The following is a 25036-nucleotide window of genomic DNA, read 5'->3' as shown; positions in this document are numbered from 1 at the left end:
TGTTGACTCTACCGTGCCTCTTCATATTTGAAACTGCTGTTTTTGTAAAAACAAATCTGCATTTATTTAAATAAGTGTCACAGATATTTAACAGAGATACCTACCGTGCTGACAACCTTTGTACAGTATTTTCTCGTACTGCATTAATGCGGAAAAGTGTGTCTTGTCTGGCGAGCAAGATCTTTAACAAAATTCCTATAGCTCTAAGAATGAAACCATTGCACTTGTTTAAAAATGACTTGAAATGATTTATTAATTTCTAAGTGCTATTATTCGTTGCCAGAGTTTCTTGGTGACACTTTAAATTAGCTTGTAAGTAATTGGTGAATAGAAGTATTGTATATATATGCATGACTCATTGACATAAAAATATGAATAGATTTTAATAAATAATTATGAATTTGTTTCATTTATTCGTATGGCAAAAATACAATCGTTCATAATATGATATACGAGTATAGTATATTATAGCAGTACGCCCAATTGCTGGATCCATTGGGTGACATTGTTGTCTAGGGTGAACAAGTCCCCGGGGTTGCCCTGGTATTTGGTGAGTGGGCATTCGCGGATAATGTGGTCCATGCTCTGCACCGCAGCCCCGCATTCGCATGCTGGCGACTCTCTCCAGCCACATCTGTGCAGGAACTCACGACTTCTACCCCAACCCGTTCGTAGGCGATTTAACTGGCACCAATTTCGTCTGGGTAGTGAGAAGCCTGCTGGTTTTTCTAGAGGGTCGATGTTTGTCATTAGGTTGGCGGGCAAGTTCTCGTTCCATTCGTGGGCCCATCTCTCATTAACGTCGAAGGAGGTGTTTAAGAGTATCGAGGCAGTCTTATGTGGCGGTTGACGTGAAATCAGCCGGTTGGGTGGAGGGTTCTTGAGATCGTCGTAGGCGGGTAGATTTGGGTTGGCCAGAATCTTCTGAGCTTCTCGGACCAAAGCATGTTGCCTTCTTAAGTGCGGAGGAGCTATGTGGCTCAGCACAGGTAGCCACTCTATGGGGGTGCTCTTGATGGTTCCTGTTATGCATCTCATAGCTTGTCTCAGTTGCACATCCACCCGATGCACATGCGCACTGTTGAGCCACACCGGCGCGCAGTACTCTGCTGTTGAGTACACCAAGCTGAGGCAGGTGGTTCGAAGGACATCAGCATTTGCTCCCCAAGTAGTACCCGATAGCTTGTGCAGGATATTATTTCGGGCTTGGAGTTTCTTACCCAGCTTTTCTATATGTGGCGCGTACGTAAGGCTGCGGTCGAGGGTCACGCCCAGGTACTTAGGCGTTGGGTTGTACTGTATAGTTTTCCCTGAGAATGTTATATGAGGTTGGTACTTGGCTGCTTTATTGCAGAGATGAAATGTTGTTACTTCTGTTTTACTTGCGTTAGGTACCAGGCGCCATTTTCTGAAGTATCGTTCAAGCGTGCCCAAGTCTCTGTTTAATATCTCTTCCGATGGTTCAAAGTGGGTACTTTGGCTGGTGATTGCAATGTCATCTGCATATATAAACTTTCGACTGGTGGTTGCTGGGATGTCATGTGTATACAAGTTAAAGAGGAGCGGGGCTAGGACAGAGCCTTGCGGAAGTCCGTTGTTGAGTGTTCGTACACGACTCTGCTTATCACCAAGGCGAACGGTGAATTCACGGTTACTCAGCATATTGTTGATAAGCCCCACCAATCTTTTACAGGGCACCGTCCTCATAAGTTTGTACATCAGGCCTTTTCTCCACACAGTATCGTACGCGGCTGACAGGTCAATAAAAACTGCGACGGTCTTTAGTTTATTTTGGAAACCCGCCTCTATGTGGGTTGTTAGCGAAAGTACTTGGTCTGCACAGTTTCGTCCGCTGTGGAATCCTGCTTGTTCTACTGGAGTGACATTGTCTATAAGCGGTCTTATTTAAGCGGTTATTATTATATTTATATTATGAATTTGTAATACGCGCAATTATGATTAAGTTATTGTATACTTAATTAATTAATTTCTTTAGTTAAGTATATTTGCTTGTAATAATGTAATGTAATAATGTAATTTAATTGGTATGTGTATACTTACCTAATTTCAAATTTGTATGCCTGTCGGCGAAACATAGCGTTCTCAAATACTTTTTGTACCTATAGTCTGTTAGTCTGGTCGAGAAACGGAAAACGGTGAAAAATAGAGATAATACTCCTAAATATACGTGTGATACCTCATTAGAGTCGTAAATCGTAATGCTGTCTAGAAAAATGTATTCGAAGCGTGTATTAGCACACAAAAAATATCAAAAGTTATAAACAAAAAGAGGGGGAAAAAAGTAGATATTTTTTATTTCCCTAATATCTCAAAAAGTATTAATATTTAAGAAACCAAAATTAATATTATAAAAGAGGAGGATATTTCCAATCAAACATTCCACACTTGCAGAACTGTATCAGGCCTCCGTCACACGCTCAAGGCCACGCGCTATATGCCTACCGCTCGTCGTATCGTCGACGATACAACCGACAGAGGGTAGAGATGGGAAAATGTGTCAGTAGAGGGAAAAGATTGATATATATCTTTTTACCACTGGGATATGTATCACTCTTTTATATCTTTATATCCGTGTGTATCAGTTGTCCCGCTCGTAACTGTATCGACACTTACTGACTTTGCGTCATCTTATGAATGAGAGAGAGACAGAATTGTTATTATAACGTGGCGACATTTTCATTTTGTATCATGATCGATATAGATTGGTACATTCACAAGGAAGCTTGATTTGGTTCGTATTATCATGCGCAAGAATATATTTGCCTAATAAAATACCTTATTGCTTTTTGTTTACATTTTATTAAATGCAATGCAATTTAACTCATTAACCGAGTTAATAACTCATCATTGCAATTTGCATTGCATCCTGCGCGAGCGAGAAATACTATACTATCTACTTCTCGTTCCCGCGGAATAGCGAATGACGCGTCCAAATCCGCCTGAACGACCGCTGTCGCTCGTTCGTATTACTTCGGTCGACGCGCGACCGAGTCATCGCTTTCGCTTTAGTAAATCGTTGCCGAGAGAGTGAGCGGTACGGATATACTGATACATTCGGATTCGTAAAGACAAGAAGAGTGATTCATGAAACGAGAAAGATATATATCTTTTTTATCTATCACTCCTGAGTTACCCATCTCTAACAGAGGGCCGCCGAACGCCCGCCTGAACGCTCGCACCGCACGTTTCCCGCGCTTACGCTTCGAAATGCCGAAACCACGTAATTATTGTGCAGTAAATGGGTGTAAAAGTCAAAAAACAAAGGAAAAAGCCTATAATAAAGATTCATCTTTTTATGGCGGGCTAAAGGTCCCACCTGAAACGTTTAATCATTATATTGAAGGGTTAGAAAAAGTATTTTTAAATAATTTAGACGACGTAATAATTAACCGGCCTGGTAGCACCGTATTACTAATTTTAAAAACCGTTGATTTTCCGTTGCTTTGCTCCTGAGTATTTATTAAAATTATTTACGCGATTTAGGATATTTACAACTATAAAATTTAATAACAGAGAATTCCGAGAAGGGAAAAAATTATAAATCATTATATAAAACTAAAACATATTTGATTGACTAATAAAAAATATGGTTGATCCGCAACATTCGTTTTATTACAATAATCATCATAGGTAGATGCCTACAACCCTAGCGCATTCTTACGATGACGCGTTAGCACGTGACTCGCACGGCGGGCAACACAGTCTCGACTCTTTGTGTGCGTACTTATGGTACATTTCTTCTTGTCCTGAGCAGCAGGTATTATTATTAAGGTTTTGTAGGCTATTATAGCGTAGGTATTTTCGCTTTTCTTTGGGAATGAAGTATCTGTTACGTAGTAACTATTTATTAATCTGTGACTGTATCTCCATTATTTATACTTTTTATTCAACACAGCCCTTCGCGCCTCATTTTCGAGAAACGCGCGCAGCGTAAAAAAACGATTACGTAACATTAAATATAATTTTAAAGATATTAAATATTTATTGAAAAATTAAAAAAAAATATGGTGTATTTAAAACATGTTAACAAATGTACTACTTGTATAAATTTAACTTAAAGTTATTTTTTCAATAAGTTATGCAATTGTTAATCAACAAAATTTTCTCGAACATCCTGATTTATAAAAAATTATATAAATAACTAATGTAATATTTTGTCGCTTTCTAGAGCCCTTCTCATATACATACATGCTTAATGAGATCACGTTATAAAAGTTTTAATAAAGTTAATACTTTGCTTAAAATAAGTTTTAGAATAACATAGAAAATTGACGATAAACGAAAAATCAAGGTAAAATTGTAAAATATAAAACAATATTATAACCAAACTATTAATTTTTTTCAGAACTTTTATAGCGTGATCTTATTATGCATATATATGAGAAGAGCTCTAGAAAGGGAGGAAATTTTACAATAGTTATTTATAATTTTTTTTTCGTTTTCAATAAAGAAGGAATTTCGAGAAAATTTTGTTCATTAACAATTGCCTAACTTGTTGAAAAAATTACTTTAAGATAAATTTATACAAGTATTACATTCGTGGACATGTTTTAAATACACCATTTTTTTTTTTTTCAATGAATATTTAATACCTTTAAAATTAATATAATGTTACGTAATCGCTTTTTCACGCCGCGCGCGTTTCCCGAAAATGAGGCGCGGAGGGCTGTGTTCAGCGTTGAATAAAAAGTATAAATAATGGAGATACAGTTCTGGAAGTATGGAATGTTTGATTGGAAATATCCTTTTCTTTTATAATATTAATTTTCGTTTCTTAAATATTAATAGTTTTTGAGATATTTGGGAAATAAGAAAAATCTATTTTATTCTCCCTTTTTTGTTAATAACTTTTGTAATTTTTTGTGTGCTAATACACGCTTACAATACATTTTTCTAGACATCATTACGAATCTAATGAGGTATCAGACGTATTTTTAGGAGTATTATCTCTATTTTTCACCGTTTTCTGTTTCTCGAACATACTACTATCCAACACTGTTACGTATGTTTACAAATAAATAATTTGTCTTGTCTTGTCTTGTAAATTCTTAAACAAAAGATCGTGGTTTATATCATAAATGAGATTGTATAATTATGCAGTTATGAAAACACTTAAGGCAATAGTAAATAAGTTAATCATGTTATCAACAGTACTTACAGGTCTAAGTCAAAACCAAAATAAAAATTGAAATCAAAGCCTCGGAGAAAGTCTATGTCTAATGTCCAACAGTATCGTTTCCGACATCCGATATCGATCGGACATTGTGAAAACGCTCTATTTTGCGAATAAAGAGTACGAGGATTCGTTGTATAAATGTGATAAAAACAACAACATTAACATAAAAATTTTTTATGACAATTTTATTACTAAATTATTATATATGCAATGCTTCACTAAATTATACTATAGGTTAGTAGGTGGGTACTCTCACTCCTATGTAGTATAAAGAAATTCGTCTTCTGTACGGCAGTTCTCTTGGCAGTGTTTAGTTCAGTTGCTATTAACTTACCTTTCTATTAAAGTATAATGTGGTATTAATTATATTAAACCTAAAATATGTACCCTAATTATAATACTAATATGGTAAGTTAGTATTTCAACCAAATACAAATACATATGAAACTAGGTTTCTACCGAGTTTTTGAGTCAACTGGATAGTAAAGCCATTTGAATTCGTAACCTTTAAGACCATATTTTTCATCTTTTTCGGTTTCTGGTTTAGGAACGTCTTCCGATAGAAGGTCGAGAACTTCTTGGGTTATCTTGGGGCGGAATCCATTTTCGTCGGCCACGTAGTCTACCCTCGTCCTTACTCCGTTCCTGCCGGTCACATAATAGTAACCTTTCTTAACACCGTTAGTGTAGCCTTCCTCGTGGTGACCGTGAAAACCGACCGTGTAATTAAACGTGTATAAAAGAGTGGTCATATCATCCTTTGTCAATCCGTTTGGCAGACCTTCCCTTTCACCAGGAGCTTTGTAATTTACATCCGTGTTTTTATCTACGATTTGCATTTGGGCTGAAATGAGCTGTGGTTTGCTAGGGCCTTGAGGAACAACTTGGTTATTCTGTGCTCCAGGCGATTCGCCAAAACGTGAATCGATTTGCTTTGGTTCTCTCTCTCCAGATGGAGGAAAAAGGTTTTGTTCCGGACTTTGAGGGAAGTTGCCTGATGGCGCATTTTGTCCAGGTTGTCCTGGTTGTGGGTAGTTTTGTCCTTCTTGAGGATAGTTCTGTCCTGGCTGCGGGTAATTAGGTCCGGCTTGTGGGCCTTGTCCTTGCGGATTATAACTATTAGGACCCTGTTGGGGTGAGCCTGGCCCCTGGGGATAGTTTGTCTGGGAATCTTGTCCAGGCTGTGGGTAGTTAGGTCCACCTGCTGCACCTTGTTGAGGGTAGTTGGGACCGGCTGCCCCGACGCCTCCTTGAGCTGGAAGATTCTGTTGACCTTGTGGGAAGTTTTGATAGCCATCGGCTGCCGCAGGATACTTCGGTGGGGTGGCGGGGTTTGTACCTAGGACAGAAGATGGCAGAGGATCTCGAGAAACTACCGCTACGTCTGTTAATTTTGGCGCTTGTGTTGTGGTTGTAGGCAAGCTGCAGTGCGAGCAGGACTTAGAAGGCTGATTTGGTTTCGGCTGCTGGGGAGCAGGGCCCTGGGTTATTGGCGCTTGTTGCGATGGAGGGAAAGGCAAGGAGTTGCCTTTCCTAGAAGGTACTTCAGGTGACGTTGGATCTGGAAATTAATCAGTGTCAATTTTATTTTTGTGTGATAACTGGTGTATGACATTCATGCATGTTCCGTTTTTATCGTGTTTATTCGCTTCTAACATTAAGTTATAATGGTTTTAAGCACGATGATTTTGCGTGGATATGAGTAATGTCCACGTTAAAAGGTGTGGCAACCAATAAAAAACTCCTAAGCTTGCTTTACATATTCAATCAGGTTTATTTTGATTTGTCAAATCATCTAAGCAACATCTTTATCTTGCCTTGTAAGGTTTGCCCAAATAATTAACGATTTGCGTATAACTTGATTGTGTAACCTTTTAGCCACCATCGACTACTATTCCATGACGGCGCGTACACGCGTACAGTTCAAAATGTAACCTTCATTCAGTCTAATAAGGATTTTTCTTGCTACGAACATAAAATGGTGGTGGCGGTTAAAATAGCCCATGGCTTTTTGACATTGCATCTGTGTAATTCTCTTATTTATTTATTATTTAGTATACACATTTTTAGTTCAAAGCTCACTGTCAGTAGATTATTGAATCTTTTCAAATCTTGTAATCTCAACCACATGTTTATGGAGCCCACTAGAGTGACTGCTACTAGTGCAACCTGTATAGATAATATTTTCACTGATATTTTTCCTATTACTTAAAAACTTTTCAGCAATTTAGAATCAGACCACTTAGGTCAATTAATGGTATTTGAGGCATTAAGGAAAAATACCATGAGAAAACAAATAGCTTTTGTACCAGTAACCTTGGACCGCGTGGAAAGAATGAAGCAAAGTTTAGTTCAGGCGCTACCCTTTTTGTCTTCCGATATGAGTCCTAATAGTATGTATAATTCATTCTTTCACACTTTTATGGAACATTATAATGCGATATTTACCTCAAAATCGGTCGTAGTTAGTGGTGCATCAGTTTTTAGTGAGTGGGCTACTGCGGACTTACATCAACGAAGACGTGAACTGTATGCCTTGTATGAGGAACGGCGGTTTAATCAGTGTGATGAATTTAAAGAACACGTCAAGGATTATTCAAAGAATTTTAAAGTAGATTGTCATAAAGCTAAGCGAAATTGTCTAAGTCAGAAAATAAAAAGTAGTTCCGACATTATTAAAGCAACCTGGAAAGTAATAAATGTGGAGACTGGTCGCTCGGAACACACAATTAAACAACTTAAACTAAATATTGATAACAAAATTATAGATTCCAATTTAGAAGTAGCTATCGAATTTGAAAAATTATTCACCGAGGTACTGGTGTATCCACAACTAAGGATTTAAATTCATCACCCTCATCTGCTGTTACATTATTAAAACATAACGCTCCAGAGTGTTGAGGAGACCTTCATTTTGAACATGTTTGTACCTCAGATGTAATAAAGGCGTTTAAATCAATTAATGACAAAAAAACTAATGACCTCTGGGGAGTCTCTGTCCATACTGTCAAATCCTTAGTAGAAATTGTAGCGCCTGACTTGGTAGTTATATTTAACAACAGTGTTGATTGCGGCGACTTTTCTGATCTAATGAAACATAGTAATGTAACTCCTTTATTTAAATCTGGTTGCAGCTCTGACCCCACTAACTTTAGACCGATATCTGTGCTACCGACATTTAGCAAGATTTTTGAAAAATTAGTTCTTTCTCAATTAGCACGACATTTTAATGTTAATAATTTAATGCATAATAAGCAGTTTGGTTTTACACGGGGTCGCTCAACAACCGATGCTGGTGTTGAGCTAATCAAGCATATTTTCGATGCCTGGGAGGAGTCATGAGATGCTTTAGGTGTCTTCTGTGATTTGTCTAAGGACTTCGACTGCGTTTGTCATGAAACATTAATCAGGAAACTTCATTACTATGGAGTTAGAGGATCGGCACTGAATTTACTTAAGTCCTACTTAAATGGTAGAATAGGTACAAAGGGTCGATGTGAGTGGACAGCGATCACCTGGGTCATTAGACTCTATGGGTTTACCACAGGGGTCAATATTGGGGCCTTTCCTGTTCCTCATCTACATAAATGACTTGCCATTCCTTGTTAAGACCCACCATGATACAGTATTGTTTGCAGACGACACCTCACTTATTTTCAAAGTCAAACGACAGCAACAAGCTTACAATGATGTAAACAATGCTATTTCAAAAGTAGTAAATTGGTTCAATGTTAATAATTTATTGTTAAATGAGAAAAAGACTAAATGTATTAAGTTTGTCACCAGTAGTAACGTAAGGCATGTGCAAACCAGTGTCATTATAAAGGATGAGGAATTGGAATTAGTTGATAGTACAGTTTTTCTTGGTATAACTTTAGATTCTAAACTCCAGTGGGGTCCCCATATTGCTACTGTTTCGAATAGACTGAGTTCTGCAGCTTTTGCAGTGAGCAAAATCCGTCAGTTAACTGATGTGAAAACAGCTCGATTAGTATATTTTAGTTACTTCCATAGCATTATGGCATATGGTATTTTACTGTGGGGTGATGCTTCAGAGATAAATACCATTTTTGTTCTGCAGAAGAGGGCTATTCGAGCAATATACAAAATGAACCATAGAGACTCACTTAGAGATAAATTTAAGGAAATTGACATAATGACAGTGCACTGTCAATACATTTATGAGAATATTCTGTATGTACATAAAAATATTGTAAATTTTAGGAAAAATTGTGAAATTCATAATATTAATACTAGAAATAAACATAAGCCCGCAGTGCCCTTCACTAGGCTCCATAAAATAAAAAAAATCATTCATGGGTAATTGCGTAAGATTTTATAATAAACTTCCAAACCATATCACTGAATTATCTATTAACAAATTTAAGAATTATGTAAAGCGTAAACTTATTTCTAAAGCTTATTATAACCACACAAGACTACATGAATGATAATACAACGTGGGATTAATTGTTATTCGTAATTATTATTTATTTATTAGGTATATTTGATTATTTATGAGAAAATGGATATTTCGATGAATATACTTCTTTTGTTATGTTTTTGACATTTAGATTTTATTCTAGTAATTCTAGACTAGTATTTTATATACTTTTTTTTTTGTTTGACTATCTCTTTGTGAAATTCTTAGTGTTAAATTTGATCTGTATAAAAATCCAATGTTATTATGGAATAATATTAACATCAATAAATTGCTCTGATAATTAGATTAAGATTAATAACGATTCATAAGAGTTTGTTGCTAGGCCTACATGAATAAAGTATATTTTGAGTTTGAGTTTGAGTTTGTCAAAAACAGTTTTATGAAAATAACTTTCTTAGTACCTAGGTAAATTTATAAGGACCATTTTAGTTATGTATATGAGCGCAATATCATATATATCAAAAATTTAATTAAAAAAATTAAATGAAAATGGACCTATACCTTATTAGCCCATTATAATATTTTGTATACCTACCTATATCCTGCCCTTACGATATTAACGAATGCGTAACTTACATGGTTTGACTCGAATGTTCTTCATGGATAGGATCTTGAAGTTTCCGTTTTCGTCGGTAGCGTAGACAGTTACATGGTAAACACCGTCGGCCGTGATGAAACCGAATTCGCCCATGATGATACCATTCTCGTCTGTCAACAAACGTGTATTATGATTATCGCAGAATTGTTTGTTTGAAGTGCCTTGAGACCGATAACTTATAAATCAATATTTGTTCACGACGACTGGACTTGACCATTTGACTAAGTGACTCGGCTAGGTAGGCGTAGCCTTCATGATGCCAGTCTACGTAACGTTGGCTGGCATGAAGGCTGGTCTGCGTTGGTAACATCACAGTACAAGTCGACAAAAAATAACATCATAAACATAGACATATAACATTTTTATTCAACATCACATGAAATGGTAGAGTTAACAGATAGTGTAACACATTTTTTACAGATAAACCTTAAATTAAGACTTAAAAACTAAGAAATTGAGCTGCACATCTAAGGGAGAAATATTATTATTTAATATTCCTTAATACTTGGTCTAGGTAAAGTTAACTAAAGTCTCTTTCAAACGATTTTATATTCAACCCAATATTTTTTCGTGAAAGCTACTTATTTAAATTCGCACATTGATTTGCAGCTTCGAAACAAAAACGGCTGACTAACTTTGCACACTCGATGAAACAATATTTAACAATCAATTAAGATATATTTTTTTCACCTCAGCAGCTCGAACAAGGGTACTTTGCTTCTTAAAAACAGTGAGCAAAATGCGATTTTGCTCACTGAATCATTTTGTCTCACTCAGTGAGCAAAATCGCATTTTGCTCACTGAGCGTGTTTCACTGAGTGAGACAAAATGACATTCAAGTGACCTTTATAGTCAAATGTCATTTCAACATGCGGGGTCTAATACAAGTTCGATATACTTGGGTTCTATTATCTCTGTCCCTCTAGGTATGTTCTCACTGCTTAGGGTGAAAAATTTTGTGTACTACACGAGATCAAAGTTATTTACATCTCGTGCGCTTTTGAATCCCTTACTACGCTCAAGATTCTAAATTAGATTCACTCGCTACGCTCGTGAATCTATTATAGAATCTTTCGCTTGCACGGGACTCAAAATAAGCACTCGAAGAAATATCAAACTTTGATCTCTTGTTGTACAAATAACTATTTACAACGAGTTGTGAGACGTGAGCAGGACTAATCCTGCACACTCAGTAACTGATAATTGATCGATCACCGTCGTATTTAGGTGAAACAACCACACTTTTTCCTATTTTTTTAGTTTCTGGTGAGAGCAAATTTAATTGTCTACAATCATGATCACCCTACAAGACCTAATTAATAAACATAAAACCTCTTTAACCGTAATAATCATTTTGATTACCAAGAAAATAAACTGTCAAACTTGAGTGAGATACGAGTTTTTAAAAGTAACCAGACCGTGATGACAGTTATGACATTCAATTTGACACAGAATATCGGTAGTTTAGTATTCTAATTTTTGGGTGACCATGCATGTCGTAAATAAATTAATAACTATTTTTCAACACGACTAGAAAATTAACGTTAACCTCACTAATACTGATACGAAACAGTTGCATATAATTTACGTAATGCGCAGTGTTAGTCCTGCTCACATCTCCTGAATCACATTGTATAGTAGTATAGGTAAAATAATATTTATAATGCTATAAAATAACATAATGTTGGAGGCAAGATTTTTTTAAATGGCCAAAGTTTCCTAATTAAATTATAAAACTAGCTTATTGTCTTACTGCGGACGCTAGACAAAACGTTTTGCTAATGTCTTAAATACAATATATTTATTACATAATCATGGTAATGTTATGGTTGTCGACCGGTTTTGGAGTCGACTGGTCTCATGTTAATTTCTTTACACATCCGGTGAATGGTCTGACAATTTTATTAAAACTGAACCTTATGTACAACTGGTTATAACGCTAAAGATAATGCCTCCCTAATCAGGAGTTATATCTAAATTATTTATTTGTATGGACAGCTTAATTTTATTGTCACTATTATCGTAAGTATTAGGTAATTTAATGCTAAAATATAGAAGATCATCGTGATAAATTGGAAACCTTTGAATAAAATAAAAATAAATAAAAAAATAAAAAATAAATATTATGGGACATTTTTTACACAAATTGACTAAGCCCCACGGTAAGCTCAAGAAGGCTTGTGTTGTGGGTACTCGGACAACGATATATATAATATATAAATACTTAAATACATAGAAAAACAACCATGACTCAGGAACAAATATCTGTGTCATCACACAAATAAATGCCCTTACCGGGATTCGAACCCGGGACCATCGGCTTCATAGGCAGGGTCACTACCCACTAGGCCAGACCGGTCGTCAAATGCCTTCAGCAATGATAATTAAGTGACAGAATAAAATGAATTTGAATTTATCTAAGTAGGTATACCTACGATATATTAGCCCAGTGCTAAAAATAGTCCTGTAGACATGGTTCGAATGAAGATGAAAGTAGACGACCGCCCGCGACTCGTATCGGTTTAAAACACTCCGTGAACACTCCCTTCGATCGAGTTTTGATTTATCGCCACTCGTTGCGAATTATCTTTTCGCACGTGTATTGTACATTTATGGCCCTTTACATTTTCAACATCCGCACGTATATTGCTAGTTACCGCACTAGGGCGGTAAATTAGTACTGTAAAATGATGTCATCAAATTCATAACTGAAGTCTTACCTTTCTTCTCGTGTCGGTGTTGTTCCCCGTCGATATTAAACCCGAACTCGTAGGGTCTGTTCTCGTCCGAGTACTTGTCAGCGCCCTGAGCCTCAAGACAACAGGTCACGATGGTCGCCAGAACAAACAGCCTCCTTAATTGAAGCATCTGAAAAAGAAAATCATGGATATTAATTTATGCTCAGTAGTTTATTGTAATTTAACTCACTTTTGTAACAATGTGAGATTTTTTTTAGAAAATCTTATAATCTGGTACACTGAGAGAAAAATCACCACCAGGAATTAATAAACAGTTCTGTACTGGGGGAAAAAATGAAGTTTTAGTAGTAATCATGGAAGTTTCACTATTTCTGTAAAATTTATTTATTTCTACAAACAGCTCAGTAATACTAAATCTAATTTCAGCAAACAGACTTTAGTAAATGGAGCATTAAACAAAGTTCAGTATTTGTTACTTACTTCCAAACATGCATAAATTTTTAATCGAACAACAGGAAAAAGGCTAATCCTTTTTATGTTAACCTAGTAATGTCAACAAATGAAGTAATAAAATGTACGTAAATATACGTATATATTAGTAATAATTTAGAAAATATTTTGCTAAAATGTAATGTCAAATATAATAATATGTAATTAATAATTATTTATAAGTGTATTAACAGACGTACCTACCGTAAAAGTCAAGGCAAATGTCATGACATCGTAGTAACTAATAAACAATAGTGACAATATTGTATTATTTATTTATTCATGTAGGTAGGTAATAACACTTATAACTACCTGAAAATGTACACATTGTTTACTTTTATTTAAATACCTAAAGACACAGACTAAGTTATTATTATAAACTCTGCTTCTTTTGACAGATTTCTGGGAGTAAAGTGGTCGAACAAAACAATATCGCAGATAACAGTGTAGCTGCAGTTATTAATGTGTCTTGATCCATAAAATTACATATCGTAAGATGAGGATCTGCAATACTTACTTTTTTTTTTCAAGGTATTTTATAATTGTCCATAAATAAATAGTAAAATAATTGATGTAAATAATAAATCGAATTTATGATGTTCATAAATAAACTGATAATTTATTATTATCTAACTTTAAAAGTCACACGACGGCTTATGACAAATGTGAGACAAGATAGCAGATTTATGCATAATACATATATAAATATATATTAGTGCATAATGTTTGACTTTGCGTTAAGTACTTCAAATTAATTTAAGCATACATTTAGGTTTTGAGGCTGCTTATTGACATATCTATAAAGTTGTGGACATCTACCCGGATATTTGTTCAGTTACGATTCGCTAAAACATCGATTTATAAAATTGACCGAATGCGTAAGTACTTAAGCGATTGGCACTGAACCAAGTATTAATTAAATATGATTTACAAATTTTTTAGGGTTCCGTACCTCAAAAGGAAAAAACGGAACCCTTATAGGATCACTCGTGCCTCTGTCTGTCTGTCTGTCTGTCCGTCTGTCACCAAACCAAACTACTGGACCAATTAAGTTGAAATTTGGTACACATATGTAAATTAGTGACCCAAAGATAGACATGTAACGTAAACAAAGAATTATGGGAGCCACTTTTGAGGGGTAAATGAGAAAGTTAAAAAATAAAGTTTTTCAAACTATATCGTGTTATATATCAAATGAAAGAGCTCATTTTTAGAATTTCAAATATATTTTAAAATACATAGGTCAAAAGTTATTTAAGAAAATAGCCAAAAAATGACCACCAGCCGAAACTACTGGGTCTAAAATTTTGAAGAAAAATACACAAAATAGTTCTTTACCTATAGATGACAGGAAAACCTATTAGAAATGTGCAGTCGGAACCCTAGAAACGCGAGTCCGACTCGCACTTGGCCGGTTTTTTTACTACTCTAACTGCCTTCACAAGACTTTTAAGCAGATTTGATGGTTTTTAATATTGCGAAGTCTTAAAGTAACTCATTTTAGAAGCTGCTTACCCAGCCAGCCCACCATAGTAAAAAAATGGCAGTCAAATGTAATCAATGGTATTAAAAATATAATTGAATTTGCTTTGTCTTAAAATTGAACGAAATAAAAAAGAAAAAAAAAGTCTGTTTCATTTCAGGTAGAGGTTAAAAGTCAATGAGTCAAAAATAAATACATTTTCTCATTTCATTTTCTATCTAATGTACCTAAATTTCAAATAGGTACTGTGACACGGCACTTTGTATGGTTAGCTCAGTTTAACGTTTTTAGGATTGTCTCGAATATAGTATAGTTTTGTTCTATGGCAAGGAAGTCTTTGATGTAGCAACAATATACATGACAGGCATTCAGCCAATAAGAAACAAATTGAAGCTGATGGTGTTGCTACTTCAAATTAAATCCTAAATTTATGGAATAATATTAATAAATATTTAAATCAAAAACTTAATTTATAAATACAAAATAGGTTGAAATATATTCAAATAATTGAATATGATTTATTTATACTTGCATATAAAATTATTCCATGAATTTCATTAGTTACTCTTATTTTGATTGTGTCATCCCAGGGACAGAATGGCTTGAGATCATTTCCTGGCTGGTTTTCGCCCTGGATGGGCATCTTTTATACATAGAACAGTGAAGCGAAGTACATCATGCTCTGATAGCATCGATCAGAGGCTTGGTTATGCAGTAGCCGCTGCATCCATGAGCTAGGGAGCTCATGCTGTTGTTATTTTGCCACAAACAGTAAGTAGAATATGATAATATATAGATGTCCTCAGGTGCAACTCATTGTTGAATCTTTGTTTGACCATTTCGCTTTGTTTCCAGTCTGCTGGTAAAACAATGTGGTTGGGAGGGAGTATCAGAGCTGTGAAATGAGTCCACTCTGGGAATTTCCAGCTGGTGAGAAACTTAGATCATATAATGTCTCTTAGGTTAGCAGAGCACATGCTTCTAGTTATTAATCTTGAATTGTTTCTTTCAGCTGACTGGGGTTTTTGTTTTTATGTTATTACGTATGTGAAATCAGTTCGCATATTAGAGTGTGGAAGTCCGTCCATATTCCTAAAACTTCAAGTGTGTCTGGTGAGCGGTTCGCCACGAGAATTTCGCTCTTCTGCCGGATGGAGGAGACGTCACCTTCAAACTGAGACCTTAGTCCTTCGGTGTTGCTCGGCGGTGTCGGGTCAGATTCCTGCTGCTGCAAATCGGCTCCGGCACAGCGGAGGATGACACGTCGGGCTTGAACTGGTGGAACATTGTTATGAGGTTGGTGTACGCTTTCCTTCCATCCTAGAAGCATTTTCCAAATTTAAAGTTAAAGAATTTAGTAGAATCACATGTAGTAGTAGTAGTAGTAATCACTTTATTGTACACAACACAGGTTTACAAAAATAAATTACAGTAATGGAAGTACAAAGGCGAACTTATCCCTATAAGGGATCTCTTCCAGCTAACCTTCGATTAGATGAGAGGAAAACTCCAGTCAGGTCAGATAGACAAACTTACGGGATGTACAGTAATATTTAGAAAAAGTAAACTAACGTATTGTCAACTCATAAAATACATAAATAATATTATAGAATAAAAATACATAAAATACATACTAGCATACATACATACAATACAATATATATATATATATATATATATATATATATATATATATATATATATATATATATATATATATATATATATATACAAGTTTAAAGTAGAAATAAAGGTTTAGTACTTAACCAGATCACGCTGATTGGAAAGCCAAAGCTTCTTCAGATTAGCCTTGAGTGACGCCACAGACTGGGACCGCCTGAGCGACAGGGGCAACTCGTTCCACAACTTCACAGCGCGCACCGTAAAAGAATTTGCATATGTTCGCGTCTTATTAGGCGGAATAGTAAGCGTGAGATTACAGCTAGATCGTAAACGGTGATCACTTCCTTCAGCCAGATAGTTAAATCTTTCCGTTAGGTAAGATGGGGAACGGGGGTTGAAGAGTATATTGAACAGCAACGACACGACATGCACATCTCTGCGTCGGCGGATCGGTAACCACTCGAGCTGGGAGCGAAAGTTGGAGACGTGATCATATTTACGGAGGCCAAATATATACTTGATGCAAACATTTTGTAAACGCTCAAGTTTATCCAGCAATTCCTCATTAAGGTCCAGATACGCAACGTCACCATAGTCCAGAAGAGGGAGCAAGAGAGAACGGGCAAGAGTCAGTTTAGTATGAAGAGGGAGAAAATTCTGCAGCCGTCGAAGAGAGTGGAGGGATCCAAAAACTTTTTTACTCACCTCAGCAACATGGGGAGACCAAGAAAGCGTCTGATCCATGGTGATACCCAAATTTCGGACAGTAGAGGAGAAAGGGATATTAGTCCCATCAAACAAAATGTCGGGTACCACCATGTCCAAAAGCTTGCCTACATAATAAGGACTACCAATGATAATCGCCTGCGACTTCCTAGCATTGATTTTCAAACCAAATTTGCACGCCCAGTCCCGTATGGATTCCAAATCAAGGTTGATTTGAGTAATCAATGAAGAAAGATCATCTATACTGGCCGCTGCATAAATCTGTAGATCGTCTGCGTAAAGATGGTATGATGATGTAAGTGCTTCGGTGATGCCATTAATAAAAATAGAGAAAAGAAGGGGAGAAAGCACTCCTCCTTGTGGGACGCCAGCGGTGAGCTCACACCAGTCGGACAGCTTGTCATCTACTCTGACCCGCTGGCGTCTGCCAGAAAGGTAGCTATGAAACCACGAGAGAGAAGTTTGTGAGATTCTTAGAGTGCTGAGTGTGCCTAGAAGGATGTCAAAGTCTACAGTGTTGAAGGCACTACTAAAATCAAGAAGAACAAGGACAGTTAGCTTTTTGCACTCTATATTAAAACGAATGTCGTCGGTGACTTTAACCAAAGCGGTGACTGTGCTATGCCCGGGGCGAAACCCAGATTGGAGAGGGTTAAACAATGAATTTTTATTAAGATGGGATTGCAGGCGACGGTTAACGAAATGTTCAATAATTTTGGATAGTATAGGAAGAATGGAGATAGGACGATATTGGGAGAAAGATGCAGGATTGGAAGTTTTTGGGAGAGGAATGACATGTGCATACTTCCAGGATGCCGGAAACGTGCCACTGGAAAGGGAGAAATTAATAATGTTAGAAATGATAGGAGAAATAAAATCCGCCACGAGCATGAGCATATCTACACTAAGGTTATCGTCACCGACGGCTTTCGTTTTAATAGCTTTGAGGATTGCTTGTGTCTCTTGTGCAGAAATACAGCCGAGTTCAAAAGGATCTAAGCTGGAGTTGGTTGTAGAAGCTGCAAGAAGTGACAAGGTAGAATGTTTAAGGGAAAGGTCTAGAGTAACTGGTGAAGTACTGAAGTATTGGTTAATACCATTTATATCAAGGATACTGGATGAACTAGATTGAGATTTGCCCACCCCGAGTGATTTTAAAAACTTCCATAATTTAGCAGGGGGACATTCATCAATGGAACTGTGGATGTATCGACGCTTTGACTCCCTGCAGACCTTATTGCAGCGGTTACGTAACGATAGATACTTCTGACGATTACTATCTGAAGGGCTTTGTCGAAATTTTACGCGAGCTCGGTCACGCTTGGCCATCTGTGTCTTAATATCCGGCGTGAGCCACGGCGCAGGAAGGTGTTTGACGCGCGTAGGTTTCAATGGCGCGTGTCTGTCAAAAATCGCAAGCAGTATATCATTGAAAGCCCTTACCCTCATGTCGATATCTGCAAGACTCTCCAACCCTTGCCAATCCGCATTAGATAAGTCGGCATAAAAGGCTTGTAAATTTAAGTCCCGCAGGTTTCGCCATGTGATTGTAAATGATAATTTAGGGACTAACAAATTTAGATAGGTCTGCTTGTAAATCATTTTAGAACCATTTCTGGCACGACCCAGCTCTATCGCCTGACATTATAATATAAGGTGCTTATGCTAGCTTAATGATTTACACGTAGAATAACTGCCCGTGTTCGAATTAGTAATAAATGATGTGTCACAAAAACTAACTTTCATTTCATGTCCTTTATTGCCCTGAATAGCTGATGGAAATAAGTTTAGCACCTGCTTGAGCTTTTGGTAAGATTTAGTTTTTATTTGATTTAGTAACTCTAATTGTCCGTGAGTTTCCTCTGGGAGAGCCCCTGCCGGGCAGGGATAATTTATGTGACAGTACAATGACTGAAGCTGTACTGTATTCTTATAAATTTTAGCAACTTTGGAGAAAGTATTGTTTTATTTAGTACTGACTTATTTACAAATACATTGACTAAAGACACAACTAACAAATAAACTAAATATGACTGCAGTAAGTTATTTATAAGTACATTTTATTGAATATTACCGTCAAGTCAATCGATCTTTGGATAAGTTTTTTTTGTCAAGTATCGGCCTTCGACATGGGTAAGTAGCAAAACTTGTCATTTATGAGTTCGGTTTAAGTGCTCTTGTAATAAACACTTACAGTTACTTTGTTTGAACGAGGTTCAAGGCAGGTGTTAAATAAGTTTTGCAAATAACAAATCTTTTTTAGGGTTCCGTACCCAAAGGGTAAAACCGGGCCCCTATTACTAAGACTACACTGCACAAAAGATCCTTATGGGTCGAAGTGTATCCGCAATGGCCCCCGAAAACGATAAGATAAGACTCCAATGTCTGTCACCAGGCTGTATCTCATGAACCGTTATAGCTAGACAGTTGAAATTTCACAGAGGATGATGATGATGGACTTCTGTTGCCGCTATAACGACAGATACTACAGAGAGAGTAAAATAAATATTTAAGTGGGGCTCCCATACAATAAACTTGATTTTTTTGCCGTTTTTGCGTAATGGTACGGAACTCGCACTTGGCCGGTTTTTATATATGAATCTAAACAAAACTGCGTGATTTAACGCTACTTGAATACGTCAGCGTAATATATAAGTTTTATACATTTGAGGCCTTGGAAAATATTACAATAACATTTTAACGATGCTTTATCAATAAGTTTATACTCGTAGTCGTATAATGAATATAATGATTGAAAATAAATAAGTTGTATTAAACATTTATTCAAATGTAGTACCTACCCATCAATTTTTTTTTTATGGTAGGCCACACTTAATAGGCGCTGATATGAGGTAATATAAAATACTTAAGTAACAGGCCAATTCGAACGTAGGTAGGTACAATGACAGAATGATATCTAAATGATGTCATTGAGTTATCGTGCGTCTCGCTTGCGCCAATACATGTACGAACAAGTAGGAGCGAAATGCTCGATAACTAAATGCCATCATTTATGTAAATCGGTGTACGTTCGAATTGGCATGTAAACAAATTATTGTGTTTCTTTTTACTAATTTAATACCTACTTATAAGGTTACGCATTACACATTGATTATGTACTTTTGATTTTATTTTATTTATAACGCAGTAGTGTGAATTGCTTTAATTAGATAAAGCTCACTTAACAACTCTTAATTAGCAAAGTTAATAGTGTGTCAATAAATATTTTACTGTTATAAAAAGTTACAAAAAGAGCGGTCTTTCAACGATTTTAATTGCTAACTACATTTGGTATACATTAACAAAAATAATAAAATAATATGTATTATTTTCTTCATTACATAACATAATTATATTACTAGTTAATAAATATAAATTTCAGAGAAATCACCTAGGTTACCTAGGTATAATAAAGTTCATTCACCTTTAACAGTAAAAGTCATAAGTTAAAATTTTTTCGCCTATACATATAATAATATAAAAAAAAAAATCTCTTCATGGCGAGGTTGACGATAATTTGAATGGCGAATTACAATATTTATAATATTAAAAGGTTACAAAAACCCGAAGGTGGCTTGTTAGTGACTGTGTCAATGTGGTTATTATTATTAGTTACTAACCACCAACATATAGCACCTGCTATTCCGGTTTTAATTAATTTAAAACTCTCTTGCACGTTCCAAGTCACGGAAACATTATCATATGTGACGTTCCACGGGAAAAGGTACCTTATGAGGGTTTCTAGTTTCGGAGATATGAAATGTTTTGTAAAGAGGTGAAAAAATGCTCAAGTTTTTTTTATAGTGTGATCCGAAACCTTAATGCGTAACGTTTGTTTACCTGCTTTTATTTTTGTTATAAGTTAGTTATAAGCCTAGTAATGTCGTCTCAGAGTTTAGTAGAAAAGGTACCTTATGGAAAAAAGATTGAATATTCCCAAAAAAACTAGTCAATACGGGAAAAGAAGTTTGGTAGAGAACTGTATTAGCATTCTGCAAAACTAATTTGATAATTTCAGTTCTGGTTGGGGCGCCTCGCAAATATCATAACCGTACATAGACCGACATCACAAATCCAAGTAGCCTGCTATTATACCAAAGTTACTCTCGTCAAGTTTTTCTTAACTAGAGTAATCTTCATTTGGTCTGGTCGCATGGAGTAAATCAGCCATTGGTTTGCTGAAAAATGCCAATACCCGACGCATTACCTTATGGAATATCTGAGGTCATTGAACCTCAATGGCGCTTATCTTCAATAGCAACCGAAATATATTATTGATAAGAAATAGACGATTTATACCATTACCAAAATATTATTAGTTTATCCTAACTGTTCCATCATCATCATGCCTCATCATGTAACTTAATCACAAGGTACCTTTTCATTACATACAAATTATTGGTCTTTTTTAAGATTATTATGACGAAGAACTAATTAAATTTGGGGCAGTTTAATGTAAATTAATATTTTCTATTCATAAAAGATAAACTGTAATATGATTGATATTTTGTAGTGATGTATTATTAGATTTATTTCCATAAGGTACCTTTTCGTAAATGTATGGAGCAAATACTGTTATTGTTATGTAAGTTTAAAGTGGCATAAGGGGTTAAATATAGTATTTAGTTGGGGTTTTAGGATTTATTTCATTTGAATGACAGAATTTCTTTCACATGTGCTCAGAAAAATTGATTGTGTGTCCCATTAAAAGTAAAAATATTCAATTTTGTGATTTTAGATGAAAAAGTCAGAAAATACATTTTCACCTCTAAATCGGTATTGTTTTTTGCTTAAACTGTCTGTCAGTGTCGTTTTCTAATAGATAAAATTTAAATCTTGAGAGCTCATTGCAATCAATCGTGAAAATGAAATAAAACTTTATTTTCAAGAGATTGGTTAGTATACACATAAATCAGTCGATATCAAAAGTTTCTATTTGCATTACAGAACAAGTCGCAATATTTTATTAATCTCAGATATATAAGGTATTATTATTTGTAGTCAACTATGTAACTTACTTCAGGAACATAGTTTTTTAGGCGGCTAAACTTAAAACTTCTCTATCGTAAAGTTGCTCATTTCACAACATAATTTTCAAAAAATCATATCTCTGTAACTACGCAACCTAGAAGGTTGATCTTTTGTGTTATCGATAGCCTATTTATTGTAGATTACTGGGGTATGCATAACTCCATACCCGCCATAAGGTACCTTTGACCGTGGGACGTCACATATATTCAACGAACTCGGTAGACATTTTTTTAGAATATATATGTATATCATTCATCATATACCTACATATTACATATTTCATTCGTCATATATATATTTTAGCATTAAGTGAATAAATATAAAACATACATATAAATTGATTGAATTAAGATTTTATAGCTAAGCAGCATATATTATTTTATGACTGCAAACTGCTTTTGTCGACAATAGAACACCTACATTTAATTAAAAATAAATTCACGATATTTTTTTTAACAAAAACGCCGCTATGACATAAGATTGACTGAATAAAAGAGGTAGAACCATGAAAATAAACGTAACTGTAATTCATACCGGAAATTTAATTATTCGTCTTTCGTATTAAATAAAGCTCGCAAAGTATTACTTCAATTATATACAACACAATGAGTAAAAATATGTACCTACCTACACTATGAGCATGAACCTCTCGTACTAAATTCCAGAGGACCTAGCCAAATGACAATCTTTTCCAGACTGATGACCACAATATTTTGTTGTGAGTCTGGAGACATTTATGATCACTTGACGCATGGCAGGAAAGCGTACGTAATGGACGTAAGTATGGCGCGTAATGCGCGTTGGGCGGACAGAACAGAATGAGCGCGAATTCATTAATATCGATTTTTGGTCTAGGTAAATGTAAACATAAGTGGTTATGTAAACATAAAAAGTTATATAACTGTTTCAGTTAAAAAGTATTTTTATTTTATTTAAGCGAGTAAATATAAACATACATATTTAATTTCCATGGGTAAATATGGTTGTTGGACTAATAACTTTATGTAAATAAACCCATTTGTCTAATTAATAAATACTAAATGGTGTTGACTAAGCTTTATCGTTATTCTAAATGTTTTCATCAAATTATAATAATGTATTCCATTTCTGTCGAAACAAGAGCAAATATATAGATCAAGCCAACCGTTTTTAAATAAATATTAAAATTCAAGGAATGTTAGATATAGTTTTTTTATATGTCTAAAATTAACATATATAGGTTAGTTTACGTGAAATGTGGTCCTCTCGTAGCTACTAAATGTTTTTTAAACCATACAATCAATATCAGTTTCAGTTTTGTAAGCTTACTTCAGATTCCAAGCACAACTTAAGCGAAATCAGCACTAACAAGTAGTAAGTTTTGAAATAAAGGTCAAAAGAAAAAAAACACTACGGACTTAAACTCGGGACTCAGGGATACCACCTCGCCACTTCCAATAAAATTTAGCTTTCATTATTTGGATACATCAATTGGTATTTGCTACAAAACGAATGTAGGTACTCTAACCCATTAGGGCCTACAGCTACACCCACTTTTGGAAACCAACCAATTTTCTAATGCTGTTTGGTAGAGTTACTCGTACAGTAGAAAATATAATCAAACGCCGCAACCCACTTGTACCCAAGTACCTATAGGCACAATGGGTGCTAATGGCCTAATTAGTGACAAATAAAACAGATACGTACGTACCTCGCGTGTACGATGTGGTATGAAGAGGGTGCGATGATGCCGAGACCATGTGGCAGCCTCCGCGACCTGTTGCGTAAGAAATCGCACGAGACTGTGCCGATTCCACACATCACGTAATTTATTAATACGCCCACACAGACTAACCTGTACGCAGACGCTTCTTGCTATTGTGGATATTCGTATCTCGACATTAGACGGTATTCACATTGGATGTGGCTCCGCACGCCGTTACGCTACGTCTTACGTAAGCGAACAACTCGCGACGGCGGCGCGGCGACGGCGCGGCGCGGCGCGGCGCGGCGCGGCGCGGCGAGGAAGAAACAAAACGTTGATACGTATAGGTGTGTCCTACTCACACATGAGCGATTTAGACGCGAAGCGGCGCGGCGCGGCGCGGCGCGGCGAACGCGCGGCGAACACGCGGCGCGGCGCGGCGCGGCGCGGCGCGGCGAGGTGAAACAAAACGTTGATACGTATAGGTGTGTCCTACTCACACATGGACGCGGCGAAGGCGCGGCGCGGCGCGGCGGCCTTGTCCGACTAGGGAGACACTCCACGATCGCCATGGCCGCACGCAGACACGGTTTTTAGTAAATTCGTATTTAAATTATGAGTAAACTATGTCTTTATGTGGTTATGCAAGTAAGTGCAGCGTTCTTCGTTGTCTAAAATTTTGGTTTACTGGGATTTTGAATTGGCACCGCCATCAAAAACTAAGTACACAATTACCCGGGTGGTTATTAATTTGCTTATTAGGTACTAGCTTTTGCCCGCGACTTCGTCTGCGTGGAATTAGTAATTTGGGTACCATAATTTTTAAACAAATCTGCTTTTTATTACATCCTTCTTTTCGCCCCCAAAATGGATGACTAATTACAATTAGTCAAAAATGCGAACTTTCTTTATTTGTAACGAAATTAAGATATTATTTTCTTTTATTTATTTATTAATTTTGACGTGATAACGTCTTATAAATCGATGAACACCGGTAGCATGCACGAAAAAGTGTCACGTTGTGGACAAATCTCCATGGTAACGTTGTGGACAGATCTCCAT

At 36.0% G+C, this 25036-nt stretch overlaps 1 protein-coding gene across 1 annotated transcript; it reads right to left on the bottom strand.

Annotated features, from left to right (window-relative positions):
- Positions 1-5578: 5578 nt before the first annotated feature.
- LOC134793774 (protein lethal(3)malignant blood neoplasm 1) lies at positions 5579-24101 on the bottom strand. The gene is made up of 4 exons (XM_063765440.1): positions 23981-24101; positions 12960-13107; positions 10218-10349; positions 5579-6758 (listed from the first exon to the last, which is right to left on the bottom strand). Exons 2-4 carry the CDS (start codon positions 13105-13107, stop codon positions 5653-5655), a joined length of 1386 nt encoding a protein of 461 aa, XP_063621510.1. The 5' UTR covers positions 23981-24101; the 3' UTR covers positions 5579-5652.
- Positions 24102-25036: the final 935 nt, after the last annotated feature.

The sequence above is a fragment of the Cydia splendana genome, chromosome 9 (assembly GCF_910591565.1).
Source record: "Cydia splendana chromosome 9, ilCydSple1.2, whole genome shotgun sequence".
In the NCBI taxonomy this organism is placed as follows: domain Eukaryota; kingdom Metazoa; phylum Arthropoda; class Insecta; order Lepidoptera; family Tortricidae; genus Cydia; species Cydia splendana.
Note: the sequence above shows the minus strand (reverse complement) of the source record. Positions and strands in the feature narration are given on the sequence as shown.